Source organism: Schistosoma haematobium, chromosome 2, assembly GCF_000699445.3.
Source record: "Schistosoma haematobium chromosome 2, whole genome shotgun sequence".
Lineage (NCBI taxonomy): Eukaryota > Metazoa > Platyhelminthes > Trematoda > Strigeidida > Schistosomatidae > Schistosoma > Schistosoma haematobium.
The window spans coordinates 7,208,341-7,225,285 of NC_067197.1; the positions used below are offsets into that span (position 1 = coordinate 7,208,341).

The window sequence follows — 16,945 nt, forward strand, 5'->3', positions numbered from 1 at the left end:
GCCAGTGTGTTTGAAACAAACAATTCATATTGCAGAGGCTGAGATTGGTGTTCTTAACTTAACTGGCTGGGCTAGGCGGAAAACAGGACCAATCAGAACTCTAGACTGCTCGTACGTGCTTTACGCGTCCTTGGTCCGATCGATAATTCACTGCTTTCTGATTGGCGGTATCGTTGCGTTATCCACTATACAGGGCACACAGGTTCACAAGTTATAACACATAACAGAGGTTTCCCATGATGGTCTAGTTTCAATTGACTCATAATCTCAACTATTGAAATTACTTCAATCTCCACAAAACCCGTTCTAATACTTAGAGATTAATTGAATAGTTCACTGTTACACAAAATAAGTTTATAATATAGTTTACAACCTCAAACGAAGTTTTACAATTAAACCATCCAACTTAGAAAACACAATTCAATTCATTCAATTGAGTTATAAATAAATTTTTACTATCATTAGACCTAATTGAATTGGATATATTTTTGTTTTATATTTATCAGTCATCATTATTTCCGATCTGGTATAAACAACACCGACACCAACACCAACACATATGAAGTTTGAAAAGCTCCAATTCCTACAATGTTTTTCTTTCTTTCTTTTTCTACCGAATAAACCAGATTATTGTAATGAATATTAGTGGAAATGATTTTGTTACATCATAATAATAATAATAATAATAATAATAATAATAATAATAATAATAGTAATGATAATAGTAATGCTAATAATAATTTCAATGTTTCAATTAAATTCACTTGAATGAACTATTGAATATGAATAATCATATAAAATGACAGGTAACCATTAACCAACTAATTTCCTTTTATTTTTATATATTAAACTAATAAATAATAATTGAATTCATGAAATGTATATCCATTTTTTTGTGTTTTTTTTTAAATATTTAAGTATAATATTATCAGTTCTTGTGTTGTTGTTGGTGGTGGTGGTAGTAATAGTGGTGGTGGGGTTATTTTTTTATTTTTTCAAAAAAATTGGTTTAAAAATAGGTAAGGATAATGTATCTTTTAAGTTATGTTGCTACCTATGGTGATAAATTAATCCTAAATGATTATGACTAAACAAATATTAATGAAAATAAGATTGATATTTAGAGTTGAGAATATGTGAAATGACTGTATATTAATGAGTGACCTGTTAAAACTTATAGGCCATCATTTTTACAAATATGAATTTACTATTATTATTATTATTACTAATGTGGTGTGTGCTACTGATGTCGACAGATGTAAGTAGTATATAACAACAATCGGAAGTGAATTGCTTGGAGGGAAAAAGTAAAGGACATCTAAGAAAAGAGAACAACAATGATTGGTGTAGAAAGCAAAGAAAAACAATGAGGTCTTAGACGATTGATTGACTTCTACCTGAAGTTTGTGCTGGTGATATTGTTCAGAAGAACGATGAAAGCTCCACGACCAAATTATCCAGCTCAGAGAACAAAACTCTATCAAAATCAAATGAAGTATTTACTGTATGAGTTTCAGTTTCATAAAATCCTCTGTAATTTCGTATTCAAATACATTCAATTGTCCACACTTGTTTTCTCGTTCACTACACTAGCACTACTACTACTACTACTACTACTACTACCACCACAATTGCTAAAGTTATTGTTTTAGATGTGTTTTAATTAATTAAATATAACTGTCAAACACATGTGCTTTCATAAAATATTTACAACTGAACACAAATTTAATGAGTGGATTTCGTCTCTTCTTCTGATTCATCTGCACTTGGGGAAACCAAAGGTAACTACTATAGAATACAAACGTCAAAATATATTTGACACTGAAAATGGATATCATGAGTGGTAAAGCTGATAGAAAACATTTACAGATGATTACAGATTAGCAGGTGATCATTTTAAAAGTGTTTCGTATATATATTTTTTGAATATTCACGAGTGAAATACCTTTAAAACAGAGATTTCATCACGATTCTTCTGTACCTTTTTCCGAAATTTTTTTTTACCATAATCAAACATATGGTGTTGAATAAAGTAAGACTGTTATTGTGCTGTCTTTATTATTCATCATTACACATGAAATCCTTTAACTATGAAAAAACACTTGACAGAGTAGATAGAAGAACCTTATAGAAACGTCTTCGACTTGATGATATACCTGAGAAGAACAGCTTGCATGTAGCTAGACGATTTGGACTTAGCAGATCACCTAGCTCTTCTATCGTATACACATCAACAAATGCAGGTGAAGACAACTAGTGTAGCGGCAGCGTCTGTATCAGAAGGCTTCAACATATACAACGGAAAAAGTAAAATCCTCAAATACACACAGAGAGGCCCAAACAAATCACACTTGATGAGGAAGCTCTGTAAGAGGTGGGAACTTTCATATATCTGTGTAGCACCATTAATAAATAAAGGGATCTGGTGCAGATGTGAAGGCATGGATTGAAAAAACAAACGACACCATTTCTACAACTGCAAAACATCTGGGATTCAAAGCAACTGTCTTTAGATACTAATAAAGTCTTAATCTTCAATACAAACATCAAGACAGTTCTACTATACGGAGCTGAAACTTGGGAAACTACAGCGTATTTATAAGCAGCTGTCAACACAAAATACTCCATATCGGTTGACTAAACATCATCCTCATCTAGCATACATTGACTCATGAATTCAACTACTGGTCCCCGAATGCCCTGGTACTGCCGAGAGTGGAAAGATTCAGCCCTCCCTCTCGAAATGCTCTCAAATGGCCACAAGTATACAGCCACTGTCAAGGAACTCCTACTCACTGCCTTCTCGCACCAGGGGTGTTGTTTACGAAATTGAGAGGACGAAAAGCGAATGTCCGGTGCTTTAACCTGTGTGGTGGATACGGAGGGTTCACCCAGAGGAGTTGGAAAACCCTGATTCCCAACCGATGGTGCACTTGAGCTCCAGTATTTTGAGTGAACAAATGGCGTACGAACCAATTATTGGTCACCGGCAACTATGGGACTGAACCTCGTGACGTCACTCTACTGCCTTGTGGGTTAGACCTTTAGGTCCAATGCTCTGGATGTGGCTCCATAAGAAAACCACCTGCTTCGATCTGGGCACCCGAGTACTATTACAGCCCACACACAAATCAAGTGATTTGTGTGGCGCATATCTATTCGATGCCTCTTTATACCAATAATTATATGTTCAAATAAATATTATAATAATAATAAAAATGATAATTCACGTTAGAACTAGAAAAAGTACTTCACAAAACTATTTCATTTTTTTTTCTAAAAATTATCTCTATACCAAATAACTCTCCAAGTATCCAGAAATAAACTTTTAATCAAATTCTAATTTAGTTTTTTTCATTCTTACAGGAAATGTAACTTGTCTTCATTATCACTTGTGTGTATAGTTCGATCATATATAGATATCTTATTGTTCCTCCGCTTACAACAAGTCACACTTCAAATGTACACGTTTATAATATACAAGAAAGTTCGAAAATGAAACAACTTGACAATCAGTCAGTCAATCAATCAGTAAATGAATAATGAAACAAGATATTAAACATTAAATATGAGAACGATATAAATAAACAAACAAACAGAACGAAAATAAATAAAGAATCATGCAAACAATTAAATCTAAATACATATGTCTATATACATACTTTTATATAGATATATACAGAGAAATAAAGAAATTACATGAATTCCTATCTATCTTTCTACATTGTCAATAGTGTAATTGTTTTCTCCCTATTCTAATTCGAATAGAAAAACAAGATTTCCTGTTCTCATAAAATTTATTGTTCGTTTTCTTTTTTTTTTCCTCCGTATTGTATCATTATTATTAGATTCAAACACTTGAATCTTTAGTTAACTTCAACTACCTACATTGTTATTTGTATTAAACCATAAAACATAGAGAGGGAGAGAGAGGGGGAGGGATAGAGGGAGATAGTACGAAAAGAGACATACAAATAGTTTGTATTTAGTCTGACGGAAATGGGTGTATATAATATCGTTTTCCTCTCTCATATTATAGGAGAAAAAAAACAAAAAAAAATTTCGTACCTATCATAAAATGTCTCTCTCTCGCCTTATTTACTTGTCTCTCTGTGTCTAACCTCCATATATTTATATCCTTTTTTGCCCTGCTGAATATATCTATGTGATTTTTCAATGTTCACCGGATTTTCGTGCTGAAATAAACGAACTTCATTATATGTATGTAGGAGATAGAAAAGAATATGTAAAGTATAAAATATAGAAAACAATGGTCTTTTGATGAATGAATTTTTAACCAACAATAAACAGATACATACATTCATTAAAGATATGTTGTTATTTAACTTCAGATTATATATATATATATTTGGTTTTACAAATTTTTCAATAGAATTCCTTTATTTTGATGGAGTTTTGTTCTCTGAGATGGATGGTTTGGTCGTGGAGCTTTCATCGTTCTTCTGAACGACATCACCAGCACAAGTGTTCGAATTTCGCCAAGCTGTGAAACGCATATGGAGAAATTCAAACACTTCACTTCTATCTGAAGTTTGTGCTGATGATATCGTTCAGAGGAACGATGAAAGCTCCACGACCAAACCATCCAGCTCAGAGAACAAAACTCCATCAAAATCATCCACCTGAGCTATAAATCTTCTCCAATATATCAGAATCCCTTTATAATTGAACCTTCATTTTAGTTTTCTGAATGAGAAATCTAATTGAGAACCAAGATGAATTCACTCGGTGTTGTTTTACTTGTATCTTCCCATTGTTATTTAGGACTGCAACTGATCAGTCTCATGTTAGCATATGTGCATCTTGTGCGATATATATAGCCTTAAGTCACAAGTTTTTTTTAAGCAAAGACGGATAGTGGCTAGCAATGGAATCTAGGACACGCGTTTTTATCCTATTTGGGACTCGTCAGCTGTTTTCACTTCATAGAAGCTCTGGATAAGTGGTGTAGGTCAGTGCCCTCAGGGTTACTTAACAATACCGCGAATTATAGAAAATGCTTATGTAGTAACGTTTAGACTTCGACTAAGTATGTCAAGTAATAAATAATCAGAACAAAAGTGAATTACTACGTTTTTACGCAAGTGACATTTCCTTATCTTAACTCTAACCAATGTACAAAAGAATATGGTAGTTTGTTCGACACTGTAATGGTGATTTAACGTTGATTAATGTTTCGCTTTAATACTGTTAGTAAATATTCCTTATCTCCCTCACTCCTTTAATTGTTTTACCTTTTACTAGACATTTTAGCAGTTTAGATTTAAGCAACAGCTTCCAATAACCAAAAACATTTCTTTCCAAAGTTTTCAAAACATCGAAGATCATATTTTTGAGAAGAGAATCACTGTGGTATCTTATTGACGGGTTTTTTTTGTTTGTTTTAATGATTGAAAACTTGCATATTTTGAAGTCATAGTTGACTTGTCCTGTAATAATTAGATGAAATCTACAAGAGAAGATTTGGTACTTAATTTGTCGTTTTATCTAATTGCTGAAGGTTCTGGAAAAAAACTCCCCTCAAATAGGCAAATGAATTTTAATTCCAGTAAAATAAACTGTTTGTTAAAACAATCTAAGAAAATTAATGTTGAGGATTGGTAAAATACATTTCATACTGCATACCAGATTAGTCATCTTAAAGTCCGTTTTCAAAACGTAGAACCTGTACTTACGTAAACTGGTTCAAGTTGCCATACCCCATTAGCTTACCGAGATGAAATTGTCAGGCCAATCCCAGAATACTAGAGGTAGTAGTAAGGGTTAAGTATCGAACATACGACTCCGAAAAAAATATAAATTAGCCAAAACGGTTATGGGGAATTCAAAATTCGGGAGAAAACAAAGGATGGACGCATCTGTAGAATTGCAAATGACTTTAAGCCATATCATTCAAAGTCCCTAACCATTGGTTACGAAATTCATGAGGCAAACAACCAGGTATTTTGAGCCTATTAAAATGGCTAAGTCCACTTGTCAATGACTTTATGAACTGATGTCACTTTTGGCTTGGCCGCCCTTAGCATTCTTCCAGCCCACTCTTGCACCACATAACATCGTCCTTTGAGGTAGGTATTGGTTGGGCATACGTAATATATGTCCCTACCATCTCGGCTGATGAAGATTTACTGCATCAATCGACTTCCGATCTTTACTCTATTCCTAGCCCAGACATTATTTACTCTGTGGTTCGGAAATACACGAGCGATGTTCCTTAGACACGTACGAAAATGTTCATAGTAATAGAATTGAATAATTGTCAAAGCTCAAGAAAATACCAACCCTCGGCATTTAAATTTCAATATGTTTGCTATTATTAACTAATGAGTACTCTACATAGGGTCCACACTTAAGGCGCGACAACTAACGATACTGCTCAGTTGTTCGAACTCAAGTAACAAGATTACTATCTGTGACTGTTAAGTGTGTTAACTAACTAGTTAGTGTTCCATATAGCAATAAACACAACTTTGTTGTATCGAGGTGCGGTTCCAACTGTCAAACAGAAAACTTCCTTCTACTGAATTTAAATCAGTCATTAGTTATGTTGTTGTTGAACATGATATTCAACTATGGTCACTTCTCTCCATCCGAATTTTCATTCATAATTATCCAGATAAACTGGTTCTACGGGAAATCGGATAATAAATTTGTGCACAGCCCAGTCTTAGACAATTCATTAAGTCGCCCTTGGTCTTCATGTTCAGTAGTAATAAGTTCAATACCCTATCTCACCATGACTTCGACCTCTTGAATTTAGCTGTTTCTGATTCTTATTTTTGTCAAGTGGATAATTATTTTGGGCATCTCTTTCTAGTACGTTATTTTTTCCCATTACATTTCGAATGTTCCGTGACTTCGGTAGCAGTCGATGTCTATTTGAGCTGTGTATATAGCTGCAGACCATTCGGTTTGGGTCTTCGCGATTTTCGTTACTAGTGGTTGGAGAATTTGGATGATATAGATCAAAATCGGTCATAATGGGGTACGTGAATTTACTCTTATTTTTCCCTTTGAGCATGAGTTTTAAAACTATGATTCTTTGTATTCTCTAAACTCAGTGTTTCTTCTCTAATCACAATATCATTAGGTAATCTTTTTCATGATCATTCAAACTGTTTCTTCTACTACTCTACGACTTATGTTTGATAATCTATCTCATTTTGCTAATACGCTATGACCACAACCACAACCCTATACTGATAATTACCATGTGCTCACTAGTGACTAGCTTAATGAGGGAATTCTCGGAGTCCTAGTGAGAAGCAGTGACCAGTGGAGCTAATCCGTGTCGGGTAAAGACAGGTATCTACTTCAGTAAAATGGAAGATGGTCGCGCAATCTCGTGGATTGGTTGAGGTTAGACATTAACACCATTAGATGCTGGCTCAATGCTCTAGTAGGTTAAGCGTTCGCGTGCGAGACCGAAGGCCCTGCGTTCGTATCCCGCGAAGTGGGATCGTGGGTGCGCACTGCTAAGTCCCACAATAGAAAGAAACGGCTGTCCATTGCTTCCAGGTTTTTAATGGTGGTCTAACATCAATCGGTTGACGATATCAATCAAAAACTTAATAGACTCAACAACCCTATGCGGATATTTGCTATTTTATTATAGATTACTATGCGTAAAAATAATTCTTAAATATGATTCTATAGCTTTAGTAAATGATATCATCGAAAAGCAATTTTTTCCGCCAAACTGTTTTTTATTTAATGAATGATGCGGTGGGCTTATTTCTAATTCAACTCGTTAAGTATCTAGAAAACACTAATACAAAACAAGAACACGGATTAGTAGACTATGTCAATTAATTGTCTTGCAAGTGAATGAAAACTATACTAGCCACACAATAGTAAATACACATATTACTCCTTTTTTACAATTGATAGATTAGTAAACACGACCAGACCATCCAGATCAGAGAACAAAACTCCATCAAAATTAGTAGACACTGTCATATTGATAATTCTAACGATTAAGTCGTAATGTGGCCACTAGTCAAAGGAACTCGACATCGCATGTACCATGTTGAGATGTGAAGTGGTGGTTGAAGGTGATCGACAAGAAACCCTGGACTTGGGTCCCGATCAGCTCTAAGAAGGACTTGACATACATGACATCTATCATTATCTAGTGATCAAACAACTATAAATACATCTCAGTCCTACAGAATGTCAGTTGCGGCCTAAATAGACCAGTGGTAACGTGTGACACTGTGAAGCTAGATGATACGAGATAGAATCCGTCAGATAGCATAGGTTCTTTTAAGGTTACAAGTACACCTTGTTAACGAGTGATGAAAAAAAAGTACAAAACCTAGGTTCACAGTTTCCAATGAACTACTCTCCAACTACCAAACACCAGAACACTTTCTTAATGTAAGAAAAACAAATGTAAATGCCTGTATTATTCAAACGTAAATAAATAATCACAATAATAACAAATCAACATATAATCAGAGAATAACTCGAAGTTATTAAAGGAACCGAAAATAAAAAAATAAAGTAGACAGAGAGAGAGAAAATAAACTTGAAAATACAAACACCTTTTCATGGTTTATAATTATGTTGAATTTTTTCCAAAAGTTTCGATTTCCATAATTCTTCTGGTATTTGTGTAGCCCATGTAGGATATTGAGAGATGGGTAAATGAAAATTAGACATGTACATTTTAATTTTATCAGCTTCGTCTAGAAAATAGTTTTTTTAAAAAAAAACAAAAAAAAGAAAGAAAGAGAGAACAACTTATATTACAAATGAAATATACCGTAGGTAGGAAATAATATTACCAATGTGGAACATATTGATACAAGGAAGGAATATAAGTATATACTTTTTTATTATTTTAACACATAGATATTGGTCCAAGGAGGCACCAAATACGTATGCGTCACACAAATTTCATTCGATATGTGTGAGGGCTGTGATACTGCCTGGGTGCCCAAACCGAAGCAGGTGGTTTTCTCAGGGGACCACACCCTGAGCCTGCGACGTGAAGGTCTAATCCACAGGGCAGTGGAGCATCGTAAGGAGATGCAGTCCCATGGAAGCCGGTGACCAACAATTGGTTCATGCGCCATTTGTTCCCGCAGCATACTGGAGCCCATGTGCACCATTGGTTTGGGATCCGGTTAAATCGCCGGACATTCGCTTTTCGTCCTCTCATTTTCATAAACACCCCCGCCACGAGAAGGCAGTGAGTAGGACTTCCCTGGCAGAGGCTATATACGCATGGCCATGTGAGAACATTTCGAGAGGGAGAGCGAACTCTCCCCACTCTCGGCCGTACCAGGGCATTTGGGTGACAGTATATACTTACGTCTTTTAAAAATAAAAACAATAAAAAAAGGTTTTGATGATAATATATTTACTATTAGAATATAGTAAAAATTAATAAGGATAGTAGTGTTTTGTGACTTTGTCTATATTACACGATATCATAAACTTGAGAGTTATATCCTCAGAAAACGTAACTCGAAGCGATAGTATACTTATGTCACCTATGGTGAAGGCGAGATATCCGTCTATGAATCAAAAGACGAGTATAGTGCGCAGCAGTTCGTTCTGTTCTACTGTATGGCTGAGAAACGTGGTCATTATGGATAGAGGATACTCGTAAGTTACTAGTATTTGGTCACAGATGTATTAGAAATATTGCCCGCATCTGCTGGAATAATCGAGTAAGAAATAGTGAAGTTAGACGCAGGGTATTAGGGAATGGTGGTAAATCAATTGATGAGGTTGTGAATCTCTATCGACAACGATGGTTGGATCACATACTAAGCATTCCCAACCACTGATTACCATAGCGCGCAATGCTAATTAGTGCCGGAGACGGATGGAAGAAAGTTAGGGGAGGCCAAACTAAAACGTGGCATTAGTCCATAAAGTCACGAACTTCTGGTCTGAGCCATGTTGGTAGATGCACACTACTTGGTATGGGGTCTGTGCTACTATCTTAACCAATAGTTAGAGACTCTGGGTGACATGGCCCAGGACCGATCACAATGGCGTAGGTGTATATACACTCTTTATCTTCCTTTAAACAGTGAGGTTAAAAATTATTTTATTTAATGACAAAACAGTTGTTAGTTTATAAGACCAGTATGTGTAAGTAGTAACTAATAAATAGGATTGTATAGCTCTAGTAGACGACATTGTGAAAAAGAAACTTTTTCACTTGAAAACCGTTATTCTTTTTGATGACCCAATGGGTTTCTTTCATTATTTACGGATTGATTAGGACTCGGACAGAGTTAAAGAATTCAGTGGGTTTCTGTGATACTCTGTCAAACTTGTAATAGTGAATTCGAGAATAAACTTTCGGAAAGGCTGTGTGAACGTCTGAAAACGTTCTGAAAAACTCTGCGTTGAAATTATATTTATTACAAGAATCACTAGAGATTACTTAAAAAAACTTGGTTCCAAGTTGAGTGTACACAAACTCGTACTTGATAAATGACTTAACATTATTTTATTAAAAATGAAAAACAAAATCAGTTGTAGAGGTTATTTATAATACAAAAAAGATTAGGAGTGGAACATCAATATTGAATTGTCTTATATAATCGTAGTTCGACCAGTAAAGGAAATAGCGATTTAATTACCAAAGAAATATAAATGTCAGAGTTGATACGATGAGTCACTAAGAAAATTATTCACTCAGATAAAAGTAGCTTAGGAATGATATAAGCTTCCCGTAAATTTGGTTATGTATCGTAACTCACAGCGATCATCTCGAACAGACTTTAAAATTGAACCAATAAATAAAAACAAACAAGTAATCTAAGTGTAACTCTATAGCAGGTTCTATTCGTGACAGGTTGAGATCCGTTGGAGTTGCTCCACTTGTGATTGACTTCAAGACGTTCCTGAAGCTATTGTGAGAATTTGAGACCAGCGGAGGTCAGGCATGTGAGGACTAAAACAATTATCACCAATAACACTGAATAAACGTTGCGATATATCACACGCTGACTGAAGCTGGAAATGTACCATTGGACATTAACTGAATGATTCTAATAGCTAAGTATTTATCATGAGACACAAAGGTTTTGAGTTCTATCCCTGGTGTGGTCGTGAGTGCTCACAGTTAAAGAGTTTCATAATGAAACAAAGCAGCAGTTTATTGTTTTCTAAGTTTTCAATGGTACCGCCCACCATTGAGACCACCCGATGACGAATACAGCCCATTAATTGTCGACTGCTTAAGGTGAAGTCACTTTCAAGAACGAATAAACAATATCATTTGAAGGTATCACGAAAAATATAAAAACCACTGGAAAATTAGCTCTATCATTCTGATTTACGTATTTAACAACAATACAAATTCAAATCTTAATTTCAACACCGCCTATAATCATCAGTATGAAACTGTTGTACAAGTATCAAACTAATAATGACACAATTATCTTAGAAGTATGTTCTGATTTTCAATGATTCTCTACATTTGATACCAGTTCATGATAAAAATAATGATAATGATTTAATAAAACATGATTCGTAAAAACCTAAATTACTGACAAGATATAAGTACTACATGAAAAATTCCATTACATAGTTGTAGAAATATTAGGAATAACAGGAAAATATGGTACGTTCAACAGTTATCCATAAATCAAAACATTAATTATTCCTTATATAAAAATAAAACTTTATTAATCTCAATAATATAAGTCGGTAAAAAAAGGTTAGGTATTTGTATTACAAATTCAGTTTAAGTTAATTAACTTAGAATTATAGATACGTAAATATATGCATATATGTGGGTAATAAGAGATATCAACTCATAATTATGCGTAGTCATTCAGTCATAAGCAACGTTGAATCTAGGCATAGATGTTCACCGAGTCAAGTTGACACAATTCACATCAGTACGGTTAGGTATAGTTATCAAAACAATTGCCATTATGATAGTGTATATAAGGTATAGATAATGATTCCAGAACAGAAAGTAAATAAACAGAATAAAAAATATCAGTATTTCAGAATAATGAATGAATGCATCTGAACCACTGATAACACCTAACACATGATAATTACTAGAACCCCAACCGAGTAGTTTGCACATACCTATATGGTTCAGTCCGAAAGTCAATCACTTCATGGATTTAAGTTAAATCTCGTATTGACTGCCTCTAACTTTCTTCTAACCTACTCCTCTACATTGACCATCATCGCGCGTCAAGGTAAGCGGGGATTGAAGATACTCAACACATGTTCTGACCACCTCAGCTGTTAATGATTTGTAATTATTCTACGACTGCAAATCTGATCGTCAAGTTATTAAACCACATAACTAATTTACTTTCAATATCACACACAACAATCATATTCAGACATTATTGGCATGATGATAAACTTAGTAAATAAGAGCGGAAAACTAATAAAAAATGAGATATGAGAGATAAACAGGGAGGAAGAGGATGGAATACAAAAGAAAACAGAATGACGAAAATTGAATAACACTGATCACATTTATAACTTACCAGGAGTAATTGTAATTTGAGATGTGGATGCCGGTGTGTTCTGATTCCATAATTCTATATGAGATGAATCATCAATCGTATTAGTACACAAATTGGAAGCCTAAATATATACAGATATCGAAAAAATGAAGCAAAATAGAAACGTATTGTACAATTCAACTTTTAACTCACGAAAATATACTGAACTGTATGTTTATCAAGAAATTGAGTGATTAGACAGTCTATTCGTATTATATACTGTCAACAGATAGAGTAACATGGAAAGCCAAAAAGCAATGAACTAGTCAATTAATGATCTTTAATGTAATCAACTGCATATCGTTAATCCGACTGGGGATCATAATCTTACGATCCATCCGGGATGAAATGATAAACAAGTTTTGGGAAGAAATTTGAGTGCTAACTATTATAATGATTAACCATTCCAATGAAATCAGAAAACATAAATTTGATTTTTTGCAGTCATCTAAGTTCTGTTACTGATACATATAAGCTTCTTATAAGAGTGCTTAAACCAGTTAATCGAGTGAAAACAACCAAAAATGGTTAACCGTATTGACAATATATGCATAAATCATTTATAACTATAAATACATGTCCCTCACAAAATGAAGCCACATTTTAAACCAATAGCGTATGTCTGCTTTCTTAGGAAGTCTATAATCTTCACTAATACCATGTTATCATTAGCATCCTTTTTTATCACTACATCTACGTCTGATTGCCCCAGAGTATCAATAAATCATCATATTTTAATTTCAGTGGTCGAATTTTCCAACTCATTTATGCTGTGAATGGTTATCGAATTGAAATGTAGTTTTATGCATATTAGTTAATAATATTAGCTGAAATACGATACAGAGTAGTTTAGAATATTTTTGTCTACTGTATTATTTATTATTAGTAACATGATAATCAAAAGTCCAAGTAAGAGAGGGGTTTTGTGGATATTATAGTAATTTAATTATTGAATTCATAAGTCAATCGAAGCTAGACCACCATGGAAAAGGTGGAAGCACTGGACGGGACTGATAAATCCTAGGTTCGAATCTCGCGAGGCGAGATCGTGGATGCGCATTGCTGAACAGTCCCATACTAGGACGAAACACCCTTCCAGTGCTTCGACGATTTCCATGGTGGTCTAGCTTCAATTGACTCATGAATTCAACAATTAAAAGTTCAAGTGAGAATTCATCAATTCAAATAATTCGTGGGCTTTATGAATTTTGGTTGATTACTGATAATTACGGAGAATGTCTAATCAACATTTATGATACGTTGGAGCGTATCTGTTACTGTTCAATTCAATAAACAATAATAATGAGTGAGATTTTCAGATGGTTAGTCAATGTGAAAAGGGAACAGGGAACTCTCACTAATGAATGGAACGCATTAGAATGTAATCAAGTAGTTGATAAGTATTGTTATAAATATTTTGTTTTTTTGTCGTCATACTGATTCATGTAACCTGTTAACTATGATGATTTAAACAAAACAAATGAAGTTTTACGTAAAATCCTCTTTCATAATTTAATTCTAGTATTCCCACTGGAACTATTTCTATTTAGATCCTCTTTTCCGCCACATACGTAAACAACACAAAGGCCTTAAAAATTTTCATCTTATTTTTCTCATTAGTCAATTAATGTTCACTCACATTTTGGGTTTCTATCAAGTTTATAATCTTTGAGTTGGATAATAAGTACATGATGCAGAGTTTTATATCGGTGAACGAAGCCATACAATTAAGTATAGATAGTTGTTAGAATCAATTAAAGAAAGTATTTATAATGAGACTTATAAGCTGCTTCGGTTCGGGCGCCTAGGTAGTATTCCAGTCCTCACACAAATCGAAGGATATATCTAGTGATTCCTTGTATTAATGTTTATGTGTTTAAATAAATAGACTGGTTAGTTAAGCAAAATTTATCATTTGGAAAATAGGCCAACTATTTTTACACTTTTTTTAAAATTTAAAACGTTTTACTAGCAACAAAAATATTCCCATATTGGTGAAAATTGTCATTCAGACATTTAGTAACCAAAATAAAAAGACGAACAGACTGAATAGTTTTCCATCATGACTCTACACTAATACAGATATTTAACAATAACAATAATAAAATATGCTAGTCATCTAGTGGGTGATGTATTAGATAATAACACAAATTTAAGTGCTTATCACAATAATTTTGAATGTTTTAATTAAACAATTAAAAAATGGAAATGATAACGTGACCAATATTTAAAGATATTAAACGTAGTTTATGGTTCAGATTCTGAATGTGGTTTACGATGGTGTAGATGTCAGTCAGTCAGTAACAACGTAGAACTCCGTACGTACGTACATCAGTTCGAGTCGCCATACCACATTAGCACACATATACAATTGTCGACTCAAATCCCATAGTGGTAAAAGTAGTAAGAGTATAGGTAGTAGTCGGAAACATTAGGGTTTGAAGATGTTATTCAAGGAGTATAATTCAGTGAAATAAATTTGGAAAGAGAAAAAAAAGGCACGTGAAGAATTTAGAAGATTAGAATCTGGGAGAACACAAAGAGTGGATGCACTTGCGCCATTGCAAACGATTTTGAGTCATGTTATTCAACGTCTATAACCAAACAGGTGGTCTACACCAACCAACATGGCTCAGTTCACTTGTCAGTGAGTTCATGAATTTGTGCCATGTTTTGGTTTGGCCGCCCCTAGCTTTCTTCCAACCTACTCCTATACCACTGAACATAGCACGTCGAGGCAGTCGGTCGTTGGGCATACGTAACACGTGTCTCAGCCATCTCAACTGATGAAGTGTCATTAATTCCTAAATTGATTTGCCATCCTTACCTAGTACCCGTTTCCTAACAACTGTATTACTTACTCGGTGGTCCCAGGATATACGAGCAATGTTTCGAAGACACTTATGATCGAATACTAGTAACCTACGGTGTAGATGACTGGCATATTTTATTATTGCTATTGTTAAACATCTGTATTAGTGTGGATTCATGATGAAAAACTAATTGAAAAGAAATATTTCTTCGGTATATTCACTTTAAAAAAATTGTTGTAGACGTTATCAAGGCTGACCGTAAACCTTGAGAGTGATAAAAGGAGCAGACGTCGACAAACAGGTGATGGACAAGGAGGTAACAATGTTACTTAGGGAGAAGGAAAGACTGAGATTGAACGTATTCAGAGCCCTAACCTGAATAGATGATGATGAGGATTATGTGGAGGTAATCACGAAGGACTTGCGTCATAAGATGGTTCATGAGTATCACCAGGTATCGCAAAAACAACGGACTTATTACGACAAGGTACGTACTGGCCAGGTATGAAAGACGACGTTGCACAATATGTGTTAACATGCTAGCAATACCAACGAATAAAAAGTGGTCGATACATACAATCGCCAGTACAGTCAGTCCCAGTAGCCGCAGTTGGTGATCTATAGTCAATGGATGTAATGGGACCGTTTCCACAAACGGCGAGCGGTAACCAGTACCTGCCAGTGATGACAAAACATGCTACACGCTGAGCAGATGTATAGTGTATTTAAATGTAACGCAACTCATTAAAAAGTACACATCAATCTACTCTGGCCTAATGTTCACTTTTTAAGTGAAGAACACCGATACTAGTCAAGTTTCTGAAATGAAGGTTGGATTGCATTTTTAAAATTAAATACATAAAATCTAAGTGTTTAGGATCTTAAGCTATGGCTTGACTTCTGTTAAATATTAGAGAGAATATATCTCAAAATAAACGATCATTTTTGTAATAAGAGTGGAGTAAGCATAACAATTCTGCTAAGGTAAGGGTTACTGAAAATTATTCCTTCTATATCCTATTAATATACACTATATCACAAAGGCTTACTGTAAATGCTCCCCGTGGTTCAAATTCAGTTCGACTCAAGTGTCGATTCAGAAGATTGTCTACATCAACTTGTAAATTGACTGGATCACTATTATTATTATCATTATAATTATTAAATCCAATTGATTGAGAATTTGATAAATGCTGACTGATTACATTGTTATTTTCAATTTCATCATTTTCACTATCTGACAAATCATTTATCTCACTATCATTATTATTATCATCAATGTTATCATCTGCCATATGTACAATTTCACTACCTAGTAAAGCATAACCAACAGGTATAACTGTTGAATCTATGATATCTTCATTATTTTCTATGCCTAAACAAAGAAATTATTATAAATTATAATTTTACCATTTATATAATTATCATTATGATTATCACCAATTTCATCATTTGGATTTGGAGAAGATGGTTCACTAAATTTTTTCATTACCATAATTGTATATACACAATTCAATATGTACTTTTATAAGTAGTTACATACATGTATACAAATATCAACTGTAAAGAGAAAATAAAAACAAAACTCTATGAATTAACATTAAG

The 16,945-nt window shown here is 34.1% G+C and overlaps 1 protein-coding gene across 1 annotated transcript; it reads right to left on the minus strand.

Annotated features, from left to right (window-relative positions):
* Nucleotides 1-6,437: 6,437 nt before the first annotated feature.
* MS3_00006111 (uncharacterized protein) lies at nucleotides 6,438-16,901 on the minus strand. Its single transcript, XM_051214221.1, has 4 exons — nucleotides 16,751-16,901; nucleotides 16,390-16,715; nucleotides 12,510-12,609; nucleotides 6,438-8,711 (listed from the first exon to the last, which is right to left on the minus strand). Exons 1-4 carry the CDS (start codon nucleotides 16,833-16,835, stop codon nucleotides 8,572-8,574), a joined length of 651 nt encoding a protein of 216 aa, XP_051067368.1. The 5' UTR covers nucleotides 16,836-16,901; the 3' UTR covers nucleotides 6,438-8,571.
* Nucleotides 16,902-16,945: the final 44 nt, after the last annotated feature.

Coding starts and splice junctions, on each gene's coding strand:
- MS3_00006111 (XM_051214221.1), bottom strand. CDS start 16,835: ATGGTAATGAAAAAATTTAGTGAACCATCTTCTCCAAATCCAAATGAT. Junction 12,610..16,389: donor AACCACGGGGAGCATTTACA/GTAAGCCTTTGT, acceptor GTATATATTTAG/GCTTCCAATTTGTGTACTAA. Junction 8,712..12,509: donor TCAAATTACAATTACTCCTG/GTAAGTTATAAA, acceptor ACTATTTTCTAG/ACGAAGCTGATAAAATTAAA.